The sequence below is a fragment of the Lingula anatina genome, chromosome 1, assembly GCF_051362555.1.
Source record: "Lingula anatina isolate TDL-2025a chromosome 1, LinAna3.0, whole genome shotgun sequence".
NCBI classification, from domain to species: domain Eukaryota; kingdom Metazoa; phylum Brachiopoda; class Lingulata; order Lingulida; family Lingulidae; genus Lingula; species Lingula anatina.
In genome coordinates this window covers 56,722,418-56,737,497 of record NC_141767.1, presented here as the reverse complement: position 1 = coordinate 56,737,497, position 15,080 = coordinate 56,722,418, and the positions used below count along the sequence as shown (strand labels likewise).

Below are 15,080 nucleotides of genomic sequence, written 5' to 3'. Positions count from 1 at the left end.
TGACATTATGTATGTGTTCGTATAACGAAGTTACTAGAGGTTACATGACAGATTTTATATCAAAATATATTAAAAAATATGTTCATATTTAATTAAAAATATCTTATAAGCAATAATGTTTATTTAATACATATTTATTAAAATAGTGAAAAATAAATGTACGACATTTTACCTTGCGTTAGCCTTCGTATGAACACCTGTGGATCGTCGGCTTGTTATCTGACAGAACTTGGGTGTGATTAAAGTTTTTAAAGTGAAAAAAAGGTAATAACAGGTACAGTAGAACAGAATATTCTACAAGTGAACTGTTTTTGTGCATGTTTCCCGTTTTAAATTATTATTATTATTATTATTATTATTATTATTATTATTATTATTATTATTAAACGGCCTGGTACAAATTTTACAAATAAGCCCAGGCTATTTAAAGGCCATCATTTAGCACTTTTATTGTACCTGAATCACCTAGTTGCCTGAGTGGGAGTTGGTATATAGTTAATTGCTTTTGTCCTTTCATTGCAGATTCATGCACGTTAAGATTGAAAGTGACTGACGATGTTAACTTGCTGGTCAAGGTGACTCACCTATGTGTCCACTTTGACTGATTGCGTGATGCCGGGTGCAGTGGCTGAGACATACGCCCTATGTCAAGATTTTATGGTATAACAAATTTGTTTGCCCAACACTATGGCTGAAGATCACAATAGCACACAAAATGCAGAAGCCTCATATGGACCTAGTGTTAGTAATGGACATGGTGATGCTCACCTAAAGCCCACAGATCAGCCCCAGGAGCAGGCTGACCAGACAGTTCAGAACCTTCCCACTGTATGCAAAGACTGTGGTGTACTAGATACATTGGAGTGTGGCTGTAAGGAGAACTCAGAAGATCAGTGTGGGTGGGGAAAACTGGAACCTGACTGTGTGCAGAAATGCCACAATGCCAAGTGTCTTTTATTTTGCCTTTGTTTCATGGTGACCATACAAGGTACAAATTACAGAGCAATGCATACATGTTATATAAATACACAGTGCAGTGTGTAATACTAAATATGATTGAGAACTAAGATAATTTTGTTGCATGTGTTGTCATGTTATTACTTGTACTGGTGGGTACATGTGTCTTGCCAAAGTATGCACTTTGCCTAATACCTCTCAGATGTCTATTTTACTGATACTTGAACTTCTAAATAAAATGAAACTTATTTACAAAAGAAACAACAGAAAAATTGTTTGAAGTTCAAAGCATGCACAAATTTGAATTAGATGGTATAATATAAACAATTTTTTTTCAGTGTGGAACCAGATTTTTGAGTTACTGCATATTTTGAAATTATAACAATAATCAATTCTTATGCGGTCCACCCATTTTTACTGCCCCATTTCATGTGTCTAGCTTCATTTATGTTTTTGAAAAAAAAACTTTGCAGAACAAACATAGAAATACACATGTGCCTATTTTGGAATGACATATGAACACAATTCCCATCGGTAGATAAACATGAGGCATATCATAGGGACCATTCCCAGACTATTGTACTAACTGTGATCAATCTATCTCCAAGGGGATTCTTGCTAAATTGCAATTCACTTAAGTGGTTTAGATGCCTGTCGTGCCTACTGAAGCTGCTAGGGGTTAATTAAATATTGTTTGGCAGCTTCAGTAGACCTGCCAGACTTCTAGGTCGCTTAAGCTGAAAGCAATTTAGCAAGAACCCCCTTGGAGATGGATTGACCCTGTTAGATTGATCTAGGTATGGGAACCCAGTCATAAAGTTAGCATACAACACTTGGAACTTGCCTAATCCTAAAACTTGATATGTGTTGGATCAAAATGTTTTATGTTTCATTAATCAGGAAAAAAGGATTTAAACTGATTCTTATCATGTTTGATTGCTAAAAAAGTATATCTTAATTTTATCTAGGCATGGTGGTGAATGGTTTTGTAAGTTCTTCTATAACAACATTGGAGAAGAGATTCAACCTGTCTAGTACTCAGGCTGGAGTGATAGATGCTGGCTATGATATAGCCACTGTGCTAGTGCTGGTCTTTGTAAGCTACTATGGAGGAAGAGGACATAAAGGGAAATGGATAGGTAAATTTTGCAGACAGAATTGTCTGTTTTTGCTTGTATTAAGATAGATTGATTAAACATAAAAAGTATGGCAAAAAAAAGATGAAGACAAGTATTGCCCCATCTTGTAAGCCTCGGAATTTTGAGAGTGTAACCTGCTGATTTAATACTCAATCTTTTAAGCATCATTTTATACCCTTGTTTAAGTGGCATTTTGTTAAAATGTGTTTTTATGTAGTTTAGTAAATAAAGCAGAAAATGCTTTAAGCCCAACTGTACATTGCTTTATTTCAAAGGAACTTTGTTTATCTTTCCATATTGTCATTTTGACTATGTATATGCTGTGGTAATGAGGACTTAACCCTTCTCATAATGTTTTAAAACTCAATTATATTTTGAGTTCATTTGACATCATTATAACACTGATTAACTATTATTTTCCAGGTGTTGGTACAATATTGCTTGGATTTGGTTCTGTTATTTTTATAATTCCACAGTTTACTACAGGCCTCTATGCAGCACAAGAACGAGAAGATGTTTGTGTTTTAGGTAATTCAAATTTAAATCTAAAAATGCACCATGTATGTTGAATTGTACATTATGTTGTATTGCTGCCTTTGTAGAACCTTCATGATTGTGTTTCATTCCCAGCCTTTGTAGAATTTTTTCAAAATTATTATTTTATTTATTTTTCTGTTAATGTTATGTTAATATATTTTTTTGTCAATGTTTTAGATTCAAACAACAATCAAACAGACTTTTGTCAAAGTCCAGATGCCCATCTGTCTGATTATTTCTATGTATTTTTCCTTGGACAAATGGTTCAGGGGTTTGGGTGCTCTCCCATGTTCACCTTGGCCTTTGTCTATCTGGATGAGAATGTGTCCACTAAAGAATCCCCTTTGTATACAGGTACAGATGGTTATTCAAAGTGTGAAAATTTTAGAGTTATAATCTGGCAAGCATTAGAATTTTTTTAAGTTTGTAAATTGTTCATATTTTAGAGGGCGAAAAGGAGTTCAGTAGGTGCTGTAATTATAGTTAATCAGTTGTTGAAAAAGAAAAATTAATTTGACTTTGATGCATAAAAAAGGCAAAGGAAGTTCATATACACTTATCATACTGGTTAAAAGTAGTGTAAGGGTGATATTTTCAAGTTTAAAAGTAAGCCATGGTATGTATTGTTTATATCCAAAATAGTAGTGCATGGCTATGTCATTGGATGATGTTGTCTTTAGGTATATACTATGGGATATCTGTGATAGGGCCTGCTCTGGGCTATGTGCTAGGCGGAGTGTTGCTCAATTTATATGGAGATATTGGGCAGGTGGATATCAGCAGGTAAAGCAGGCTAGAATATATATATATTTATAATTTTTTTTGTGTGTGTGTTTATAAAACCCACTTTAAAAAGTTTTGAAGCTTTGATTTTTTTCTGTATGTTTATATGTAGTAAATCTTGGATAAACATTAAAAGTGACTTTGTTTATTACTGTAAAGTTGAAGAAATTGAGTACAATATGTGAGTGAGTGAAATATAAAGCTACACCCAAGGTTAATTTTGGGTACAATTTGACAGGGCATTTTAAATTTTAGCGGTATTTTAAAATAAATTTCAATGCTGTGCTGTTTATTTCAGTGTCACCATATCTCCAGATTCCCCAAGTTGGTATGGTGCCTGGTGGCTGGGATTTCTAGGGACTGCTGTGATGTCATGGATTATAGCTTTCCCTTTGCTGGGTTTTGCTGCAGAGTTACCTGGTACTAATTAAGCACAGCCTGTTTTTTTTCTGGATCTTTATTTCTTTGATATTATACTTCAAGGCCATAGGGTATTTTTTAAATGTAAAATATTTACTAAAAACATTTATGATTGATAACCATTATACAATTTTGATATGTCTTAATTAAAAAAAAATAATTGAAAATAATAAGTTTGGTGGTAAGAGATGGTATTGATGAACTTAAAACTTTTGAATGAATAAATATGAAGCTTACCTAGGACTTTTTTGGGGGAGGGGGGGGATATCAAAACATTACATTAAAATTCATATTATGGGGTACTTTCTTTCTGTGATCTTGACTACTGGTATATAATATAAGATCTTATTGATTCTTTAATTGCTCATTTATTATTTTATAAATTGCTCATTTATTATATATAATATTATATATAATATCAGATCTTAATGATTCTTTAATTTTCATTTATTCTTTTGTGAAATTGAAAATTTATGAAGTGTCACTAAAAGATTTTTAAATGAAGTAAAATACAGTCATGAATCTGTAGATCAAACTGTTCCAAATATAGATATTCAAATTTTTTTCTAATATTTCAGGTGCTCTGAAAATAAAAGAAGAAAAGAAAAAAAGCAACTCCACAGCCTTTGATTCTAACCTCATGGATCTTGGTGCTGCTATGAAGCGTCTCTTTCACAATGCAACTTTTGTTTGTATAGTGATATGCGATGCAGTGGAAGGATTTCTTGTAGGAGGGTTTATAGCCTTTGCGCCCAAATATTTGGAAAACCAGTTCAGTATGTCTGCAAGTCAGGCATCAATATTAACAGGTAAGGGTTACTTTTTAAGCATTTCTGCTCACCAATCTCATTATAGCTTCTAACCAAAACAATTTCCAGATTTAAGATATTAGGCAGATACAATCACTGATAATTTTATGTCAGCCCAACAGTGTTGTAAAAAAATTAAAGTGATCAGTGAAGACATTTGATTTTTAAAAAACAAAATTATTGTCACATATTTTAGCAGGAAAGAAAGATATTTCCTGAAGGGCAAAAATATTTTCCAGGTGTTGTTGTTGTGCCAGCTGGAGGGGGAGCAGCCATGTTGAGTGGTTTTCTGTTAAGGAAATTGTCCTTCTCATGTGCAAACATTATCAAGTTTGGCTTCATAGTGCTACTCATCTCCTTCTTCTGCTGTTTTGGATTATTTGTTAGATGTGACAACATGCCCTTTGCAGGAGTAGGAGCCTTACGACCTGGGTAGGTGAATGATACTGGTATTATCTTCTAAATTAAGTGTACTTTTGACAAGATAAAATGGAACAGTTCTTTTATCAGGAAGGATTTTGCTCGATTCAGACTTTTTACTTCACATCTTTACAAATCAACTCTGTGCTTTAAAATAACATTTTGTTCAGAGGAAATATTACCCAATAGTGATCTTGCCAGACTTGCCTGAATTATATACATGACTTAGGTGTATTGTATATCACCCCACTTTTTGTTTTAGTGGTTATCATGAAAGTGCTTCAAACATGACATTGGAGTGCAATATACATTGTGGTTGTCTTCAAGATTTCTACAACCCAGTGTGTGGAGATAATGGAGTTACTTATTTCTCACCTTGTTACGCAGGATGCTTAACTAAGGACATATGGGAGTCAGACAATGTAAGTTTTGCTTTATGGATTTTCCCAGAAATTTCATTGTATGTTTTCATAAAGAACTTGTGAAAATCTCTTTCTTCAGCACATCATGCTAAAGATAATTGCTTTTTTGTCAAACAGATGAGGAAATATATCAACTGTCTATAAAGTATAAATCAGATGTTGTCTTATGCATCGACCATTGTTTATGCATCATAATTTTTTTTTCAGTATTATAACAACTGCAGTTGTGTACAGTTCCACAGCAGTGGTCTGATGAACAATTCCATGACAAAGGCTAAGGAAGGTCCCTGTTCAACCTCGTGTACATTGATGCCATTGTATCAAGTGGTGCTGTTGTTTCTAATCACTTTCACCTTCTTAGCTAGCACTCCAACGGTACAGGCTATTCTCAGGTGATGATTTTCACACCTAACACATTCTCACACATTTTGCAAGCCACTTAATTTATAAAAGTAAATAGAAAATAAAGAATATTTTTACAATGTCTAGGATATGTTTTAGAAGTAAGTAAAAATTTCATGAATTAGAGTGCTAATTAACTGTTTGATGATTAATCATTTACCTTGCAGCATGTTTGATATTTTGTATCCTTCATTGCAGAAGTGTCCAAGAATGTGACAAGTCCCTGGCAACAGGAGTGGGATGGGTGGCTGTGAGGTTGCTAGGTACTGTACCTAACTTTTAGTGTGTCAATTTGTAGCTTATCTTGGGCTACAAAAACAGTGGTTTTTAATGTAATACAGAATAAAGAAATGTATATAGTAGTTGCTAAAGTGGTTAAGTCTGTTACACCAAATATATGTTACTGGAGTTTTCTGTCTGAGCTGTATTTGTAGAAATATTCTTCTTTATTCAGGTTTGATTCCTGGTCCAATTGTCTTTGGTGCCATACTAGACAGTGCATGTATTGTGTGGGGTGAGGAGTGTGGCCAGAGGACCTCCTGCCATCAGTATGACAACGAAAGGATGAGTTACTACTTTGTTGCCTTATCGGCAAGCTTTAAAGCAGTGTCCTCCTTACTGATGTTCCTGGCATGGTATTTATATAAGCCAGTCCCAGGTAGTGCATGTTATGCAGAGGATGCAACAGGGGAAGAGGTTTGTCAGCTGTAATTGAGAATTTCTAAGAGGTATAGAAAGTATGTGCTATTCTAGTGATGAAGACATTGCACTGGTTAATGTTATTTTAATATAATGATAAGAAGGTTTTCATATAATGTTCCAGTACAAGTTCTATTTTAGTATCTTAGATGGCTTCTTTAAGGGACACTACAAAGAATTTTGTCACAAAGAAAATGCAAATTTATTTATTATCTATTATAATATGTATGGGATCATCAGCATTTTCTAATAGTTACTGACCTTTGCTCTATTCAAACTCAATCATTCCCTTTGAGTTTTAGGATATCTTTTTGTAGTTGTCTACAGCTGAGTGAAGAGTTACATCCATTACTTGCATTTTAATCTGAGACAAAAGTGCAAAAGAGGGAGAATGAAAGCATTACTTACAAAAATTGTTACATGGTCTTGTGACATTATTGCAGGCTAACTTAAAAAAAGAATATTTAAGACAATTTTTCATTAATATGAAGAAAGTAATATATGATAACCAGCACAGTTGGTCTCAGACGTCTTTTTTCATTCCCTTTTTCCTCAAGTACACATATTGATAAGTTTTCCTAAAGAGTGAAAAATAGTATTCTGGTCACAATTATTTAACCTGATTTTAACATTTTTGATCAGTATTTTTGATAGTATCATATCTCTTATATGAATTTATAACAATTGTTGACTTTTTGTTTAATTTTCACATTGCTATTTTGGGGACAATATTTCTACAAAAAGGTCATACATTTTGTATTACCTATTCTATGTGGGCATCTTTCACATAAGGACTGAAAATGGATATTTAGGCCCCGTTGTGCTAAGAGCATGATCCATTACACTGTGACGTGCAATATATGGAAAAACTTTAAATATTATATTACACTTGCCATATTTTTAAAAACTTAATCATATCCTACTTTTCCAGGATTAAAAGACTTACATTTTGTGGACATTCTTCTTTCTGGGAAAGGGTTGCTAGGAAGTCAGGTCATGAAACCTTTACTCTGCTTTTATTATATGTATTTCAAATTTACAAATTATGGACCTTTATAAAGTGGTTGTTTGTTATTGTTCAGGAAAAATATGCATTGTGCTTTTTGATACAAATTTATTAAAGATACTTTCCAGCTATTCAGTTTTGATGACTGTTATTGTTATTTTAGTGCTAAATATAATTAATATCATGTAAACAATATTTAACTATTTTATACTTCAGGTTGGTGCTCTCATTTATAGAGAAGTGAACCTGATATAGTAATGTGTGTTATTTTTGGAAATCCCTTTTACTGCAGGTATAAGAATTATTAAAACCCTGTATTTCATTTTATATCATGAAAGGTATCAAGAAGAAAAGGCAACGTTTGACATATAGCACAGAGGGCATGCCATATCTGGTTCTCGAGTTCTGTGATATATCATATATGCCACTTGTCAGTGAGGCATATGTGAAATCCACTCATGCTTTACACTCGTATATATTACCAACACCTCATTGACTTGTGGTTTGTCTATTACATAATGATTTTGGGGGAAAGCATGAAAGTAGAATTTTTCATTGCCTTCTTCCATTCATCTTTTAGCTGTCAGATATTTCGTGTTAAAAAACAGGAAATGGCTATTGGGAAAATAAATTGTAGAAATGTTGAGCAATGTAGTTGCATGTGAATACCTTTTCAGCTTATATTCTAGTTATTATATAATTATATTTATGAAAAGTGATATCAATAAATGTATATTTTATATCTCCACTGTTCTGAAATTTTCTCAGATTAAAATTTGGACCAATTAAACTTTAAACTGGATTAGAGATAAGATGTTTGACAAAGAACTATTTATTAATACACACTTATGCCTGGAGGCTAAACTTGTATATCCAGTCTTCAGTCATCCATTCCTTTATTCTACCAGCTGAATATATGGCCGCATTCATATCAGCAGACTTACTAGTCCAAGAATCAAATATGGCGACCAACTTAAACGCTCGTTGTTAAATCCACTTTGTGACTTATAGACATTGAATAGATTCCCTGTGGGAATATACAACAAGCATTTAAGTGGTTGTCCATATTTGATCCACGGACTAGTTAGACGGCTGATGTGAATGCGGCCTATAATTAAACCAAACTAATGATTATAATATGGTATTTTTATTAACTTTTTTCACTTATCAATGAGAACTGCTAAGTTCACCTATCATCAAACAACTGTGTACACTATGTAATATGTGAACAAAGCAAAATGACTGACAAAAAACAATCTAAGTGAATATATATGTATAAAACTGACTCTGAATATGTACAATTATATTCTCAGTTATAGCAAATATCTCTAACAGCATAGCAGTAAATTGATGGGTGCAAAATGACATTAAAGGACAACTTATAATAGGTAATAATTACTTGAAATACTTGCATTACTATTACACATGCATGGAAGTATTAAAGTGAAACCTCTCTCTCTCCCCCCCCCCCCCCACCCCCCCAAAAATAAATAAATTACAATTAAGTAAATAAAACACAGTTACAGTTTAAAAAATTATCTTAAATATATTTTAGATAAAATTTAGACTATCCTCTGTTTTAAAGACATAGGGGCAACTTCACATGAAAAACTACAATAAATATTGCAATGTTTTAATTTTTAGAAATAAAGTAAGCTTGTTTTTTATGTTCCTTAATGAAGAACATATGCTGATCTATAACAAATCTTGCTTTATTTTGATGACAAAAATATGCCTTTACATAATCAAAGCAGTCTAAAATTTTGATATTTGTGACCAAATAGTTCAGTGCCTGGTTTTTATGAAGTGAACTAAACACCAATATGTTATAATAGATTATGATATACCTTGGCAGAAACCTTTTTTACCTTCCAACAAACATACAAACAGCAACAAAATTATCAAAGTAACTTTCCTTTAGGAGAATCCTAAGGTTTCATCTTCATTCACTTGAACTCAAAATTCTCTTTGATCATAACATCCAAGTTCTCATTCCTCTTGCCAGCAACATACACACAAGTAGATGCAGATACGGTTACAACTATGGCTGATATAAAGATCACAGCCGTTGGCTATTGCATCCTGTAACCATTGCCTCTTATAACATCTTAGATTCATGGTTTATCACAATTCCTGTTCTATACCATGGTGTGCAGTAAGGTGATGAATCGAATGTGACAGCAAGTCCTATGCTATACCATGGAATTTGATGCTCCTAATTTGTCTGCAAGCTGAAAGAAGGAGGAAATAATTGTGATTTAAATGATTAGTCATACATACCTGGTTGTAAAGATAATAGATTTGGGCAAAAACCTCTATTGCCTAAAACAGAACATATTACATTTTGTTAGCAAATTGTTATATGGTAAAAATGTTAAATATTGTTTATTATTAAATAATTCAAGCCCCTTTTTACATCCAGGCTCTTATGTTCCATATGTGGCAGTATGTTTTGAGAAGTTCTCTTCTATTTAGAAGCCTATATGTGCCAACCAGAATTGATTGGCCATGTCCATCCCTTACTAAAAGTCCTATAGGATCCTATAGGATCCTATAGGAAATTGGGCCAATTTCCTATAGGATCCTATAGGATCTTATAGGATCCTATAGGACTTTTTCGTTAGGGCAATGCAGGGAGGTTTATTTAGAAGATTTTCTTTCAAAATAGCCAATCTCTCAAACATAACCATTACTCACTGACAGAATGTAAAGATATAACTTTTAGATACCCAAGATAAATACTGTAACAAGTAAGACAACTAGCAGCGTAAACCCCCCAAGAATGCTGCATTTTAAGGTCCTGCAATAATGTATCTTCACAAAGAACAGACTTTTTACTCAGTCTATAGTCTTAGTTTATTATGTGTCAACTCAATACTTACTTATACATATATGCAAATCAAAATCTTCTTGCATATTTAAAACAGCAATATACAACTTTGAATGCAAAAACACTGACCCCACTGTCCTCTGATCAACAATGGACACAGTGACATTAAGAATTAGTCTGCACACTTAATACATTATATGAAGTAATATATAGCATGAGAAATAGCAATCATAATCCTAAACTGACTAACTTGCATGCATAATGTCCATCTGATAACTATGCTTCATTGTCTGGACACCTGCTAGTTGCAAAGGTGCAGCATAAATGCATTCTGATATGTGTCTAGGGTAAAGATATTAGGTGAATATAAAAGCTTTAATCTGTTTACACGAAGGCTTCTATGGAAAAAGTACAGAGATGGTTCTATAATCTACTGCATATACTTACACCACTAATTCCTGGCATATTGAGAATTGTTCCAATAACTGGAACTCTTCGTAGAAAATTTACTGCTACTGGGAAAAATCCACTGAAAAGAAAAACATTTCACACAGTGTCATAAAAGGAGGTCGTCCTTTGTGTTCAGCAAATTAACCCCCCAAAAATAGTTCACACAACATTTAGTTTAATAACCATTACTGCACCTAACAAGGTGCTCTGTTCAGGTGATTGTGTATTGATTGGAAAATATTTCTGTCCATACAGTTGTTTTACAGTATGCATTTATTTCCAACTTACCTAAATAAAAGAACAAATCCATATACTTCTACACACATTCCAATAATGGGCCATCCAAGGAGGACAACAACCATGCCACCAACAAAGAATCCTGTAGCCTTGAGTTTATGACGTTGAAAGAAAAATCTAAATGTTCTTTCTAGTCCTATTACAAATGCAAGGCCTGATATAAATAAAATCTGAAAAAAGAACAAAAAAGCTTTCTAAGATTTCAGCATTGCTATATTCTTATGCAAGTAAGATAATTAAGCAATCAAAGGCAAAATCAAATACACACATTTACCATGTGATATCTCTCATTTTTCTCAATTCTAAAATTGTAAGCCATCTGTACTGAACTGTAAAAAGTACATAGGTCAAGACAATACTCACATTCCCTATAGCTAAAAGACCTTTGTCAAAGAAAAATAGCACCCCAAGAATTAAGAAGGCAACACCAAATCCTGCCAGGCCAACACCAATCTCTGAAATAAATGGGAATATAATCATAAAACATGGATGCTGATTTAAGTCATCAGATATTCTGGTTGGCCTGTCTGTCCATTACATTGCCATCGCTGTCCGACACATGATGTTTGCCCCATAACTGCCAAACCACATTTTAGTTTTATTTTAAATTTACTGAGTAGCTTTGTTTGGTAAAGAAGCAGGTTACTTTGAAAATTGACATGATCCATTCACATTTACAGTAATTATTCAGCTTTTATGGACAATTTGGTGACATTCACCCCATAACTTCCAAACGGTATTTCTGTTTTACTTAATTTTTACTGTGTAGCTTTGTTTGGCAACAAAGCAGGTTGCTTTCAAAAAGCAGCAAGATCAGTTTACATTTACATTTATTCTGTTTTTTTCTTTTTTTGTTTGTTTGAATATCTTATTTTTCACACATTAGCATTTTCAGTGGCTTTTATGGCCCATGAAACTGAATAACTTGCTAGTTTTTCAATGTCCATGTTACCTGTAGCACATAATGTAAGAGGGTAAGAGTGATTATGCTGTTTTAAAGCATTATATAATAGTGCATCAAAATTGGCCAAAACATTATTTGGTGTTATTTTATTTGTTTTTTTTTTAATCTGAATGTCTGAACATTGGTCAGCTTTGCTACCTTATTTGCAGTATGGTGTCTGTATATTTGTCAGCTTTGCTGTTTAGTTATATGAACAGAGTTAGGAATGCAGAGCATTTGGGCCATACATCTCAAGAGAAACTGTTGGGGGATATATCTCAAGAGAAATCATTGATTAATTTCAGATTTTAAAATTCAACAAACAACTGACATGTTACTATATATTAAAAACAAACAATGCCTTAATTATTTTGCACAAAAACCTGTCTGCAGCATATCACATTAAATTGCCAATGAACTAAATACTTTGTATCACAGCCAAGTTCTGTGGCCTTATCAAGCTGAAAAGCTTAGTGTCATGTGACATTTAGATACAATATTACAAGCCCTTTAGGCATGTAAGATCATACATTACTGGGTTGGTCATTTAGTTACTGGCCTGGGACAATATAAAATATGAAAGTCTCTTCAAGCATAATGACAAATGTACATTGTTGTGAAACACTTTGGTAATGTTTAAATGTGATGTCTTGAATTTTTATCCTTTTTCTCTTCAATGAGTAGCTTTGTCAATAATTCATATTTTTGTGACAACTATTTCAGTCTAAATAATGAAACTATTTCCCATCATCCAATTACATAATGCCAAGAACAATATGAACATCTCTGTGGGCAGAGATACCCTCCTACTATAAAGAAAACCACTCTGTTCAAAGCTTCAAGTAACCAATTCATAAACTATGAGTCAACTTTTTAAAAATGAAAAATATATTATCTGGACATATCATGTGTGTATATTTACCTATCATAAAATACTGTCAAAATGAATTTCTTTTAATATTATTACATGAACAATAACACATTATATAATATAAACAAACAGTTACATTATATATAAACATTTAGCTAATAAGAAAAATGTGCAGATAAATCAACCTAAGATATATGCATTTGAAACAAAACTGCTTTAAAAACTCAATCTAAAAATAGTTTTATAACAGTCCATTTCGTCATTTGTTAAGCAACGAAAATTTGCATTTATCATTATTTAAAGTGTTCGACTTATGTTTATGATCATATTTTGCTTATAAATAATTCTGCGATAAATCCTAAGAGTAACTAAAACATAATTTAATGTATTCACACTGGCTAAAAAACCTTGCAATTTCTGTATGCTTATTAAATATGCTGTTTGAAAATGCCACACTGTAGTGGTAAGCAAGTCGACGTGTTCATACAGTATGTTCGTGACTATAGTTATAATAATTGTTTTTCTGCAAAATAAGCCAGCTATAACATCACTTTTCATTGTTGATTATCCACCGTTTGAAAACTTACTTTGAAAGTCCGTCACAGGTATCATCGTTGCCGCTGTATGTGATAAATTCAGGCAAAATAATTCACTCTCACAAAAACATGCTGTTGCTGAGTTGGAATAATAAAAATGGTAGTAAATAGCTACCGAGATGACATTCGCCTTTGATGACAAGCTGAGCTGCTCAACTGCTGCAATCCGTTAATCAAAAACTGTGCCACCACACTTCCACGTATTTTTCCACAAAAACTTAGCCTGGACTAATATTGCGTGTGAGAACACTGCTGCTTTTAATTGTAAGACTAAACAAGGCAGCAAAGCTGTCAAATGTACAGACAAAAAACAGGAAATAACTATGCACAAAATAGGCTACTGTCAATTCTGATGCAAAAGTACATTATGTTAAACTGCAAATTCAACATCAAATTTTAATTATGCTCAACAGGTAATACCAATGTAAGTAAAATGTGTAACAAGCATAAGGCTTCAGGCCCATGGGAGTTCAAGTTCACACTTTGAAAATGTATAACCTCCAGAAAAAGAAGCCAATTAGACTGCTTTTCCAACTCAGGCTGCATTTTAGTCCTGTATTTCTTTTTTGAAAGTATGGCAATTATAAGTAACACGATTTTCCCATAATGGTCATCATGGCAGCAGCACCCAAAATTGTGTTTTCTTCTATTCTGATGCAATATTACATAATGGTTAACAGCATAATGACCGTCAATTTTTAATAATAAAATATACGTATCATGGATTTTCAGAAAATGTGACTAACATGGGTCTTCAAGCCCGTGGAACTTCAAAATCACACCTTGAAAATGCCAATATGTGAAAAATTAAATTTTCACAAAAAAACTGTTTAACTGGCAGTAAGAATTACCAAACAGCCAAAAAGTAAAACTGCCTTCCACTTATCGCGTTTACAATGAAAGTGCACAGCGCCGGCGACAGCGACGGCGATGACAGACGTAGGTGATGGCAACATGTACAGACACATCTGTACATATTTACTGTACTATTTGAGAACAGTAAGTGACATGGTTTTTCTTAAATGGTCATCATGGGAGCAGTGCCCAAAATAGGTTTTTTTCAAATTTTGATGCAATATTACATAATGTTTAACAGCATAATGACCATCAATTTTTAATAATAAAATATTAGTATCATGGATATTCAGAAAATGTGACTAGCAAAGGTCTTCAGGCCCATGGAACTTCAAAGTCACAACTTGAAAATGCCAAAATGTAAACAAGACCGCACTGTTCTGAAATGTTTTTTTTCCCATTTTTAACAATTTTTCACATAAAACAAAATTAACAGTTTTCTGCCGTTTTTAAATGATCAACTAAGAAAATTGATGACATGGGAAAAATATCAATAGAGCAGTGTTAAATGTCCAATTTCTTCCATTCTGAGATTCTGAACATAGTGAATGATTGAATCTGACAAACTGCAATGATATGAGTTTATTTCCATTTTTGAAACTTTATTACACAATACACGATAACAAGTTTACCATCATTTTTAC

The 15,080-nt window shown here is 33.0% G+C and overlaps 2 protein-coding genes across 4 annotated transcripts; one reads left to right on the top strand and one right to left on the bottom strand.

The window, feature by feature from the left end:
- The first annotated feature begins 160 nt into the window (after window positions 1-160).
- LOC106168562 (solute carrier organic anion transporter family member 4A1) lies at window positions 161-9,089 on the top strand. 3 transcript variants are annotated; one of them, XM_013547676.2, is made up of 13 exons: window positions 161-264; window positions 523-988; window positions 1,926-2,096; window positions 2,520-2,624; window positions 2,811-2,987; window positions 3,314-3,416; window positions 3,715-3,836; window positions 4,415-4,645; window positions 4,885-5,077; window positions 5,328-5,487; window positions 5,695-5,879; window positions 6,088-6,152; window positions 6,344-9,089. In XM_013547676.2, the coding sequence occupies exons 2-13, from the start codon at window positions 688-690 to the stop codon at window positions 6,598-6,600; spliced, it is 2,070 nt and encodes a 689-aa protein (XP_013403130.2). In that variant the 5' UTR covers window positions 161-264; window positions 523-687; the 3' UTR covers window positions 6,601-9,089. The 3 variants fall into 3 exon arrangements, with proteins under 3 accessions (XP_013403130.2, XP_086857657.1, XP_013403131.2); XM_013547677.2 differs by having other exon boundaries at window positions 180-274; XM_087001531.1 differs by lacking the exon at window positions 2,811-2,987.
- Window positions 8,726-13,761, bottom strand: LOC106168563 (vesicle transport protein GOT1B). Its single transcript, XM_013547679.3, has 5 exons — window positions 13,573-13,761; window positions 11,535-11,626; window positions 11,163-11,341; window positions 10,872-10,953; window positions 8,726-9,825 (listed from the first exon to the last, which is right to left on the bottom strand). The coding sequence occupies exons 1-5, from the start codon at window positions 13,595-13,597 to the stop codon at window positions 9,787-9,789; spliced, it is 417 nt and encodes a 138-aa protein (XP_013403133.2). The 5' UTR covers window positions 13,598-13,761; the 3' UTR covers window positions 8,726-9,786.
- Between the last annotated feature and the right edge of the window lie 1,319 nt (window positions 13,762-15,080).

Bases quoted from the DNA above. Each gene is read 5' to 3' on its own strand.
- LOC106168562 (XM_013547676.2), top strand. From the start codon at position 688: ATGGCTGAAGATCACAATAGCACACAAAATGCAGAAGCCTCATATGGA. The intron at 989-1,925 runs GTACAAATTACA...AATTTTATCTAG, and splicing joins TTTCATGGTGACCATACAAG to GCATGGTGGTGAATGGTTTT. The intron at 2,988-3,313 runs GTACAGATGGTT...TGTTGTCTTTAG, and splicing joins AGAATCCCCTTTGTATACAG to GTATATACTATGGGATATCT.
- LOC106168563 (XM_013547679.3), bottom strand. From the start codon at position 13,597: ATGATACCTGTGACGGACTTTCAAA. The intron at 11,627-13,572 runs GTAAGTTTTCAA...CATTTATTTCAG, and splicing joins ACCTGTGACGGACTTTCAAA to AGATTGGTGTTGGCCTGGCA. The intron at 10,954-11,162 runs GTAAGTTGGAAA...TTTTCTTTTCAG, and splicing joins GGATTTGTTCTTTTATTTAG to TGGATTTTTCCCAGTAGCAG.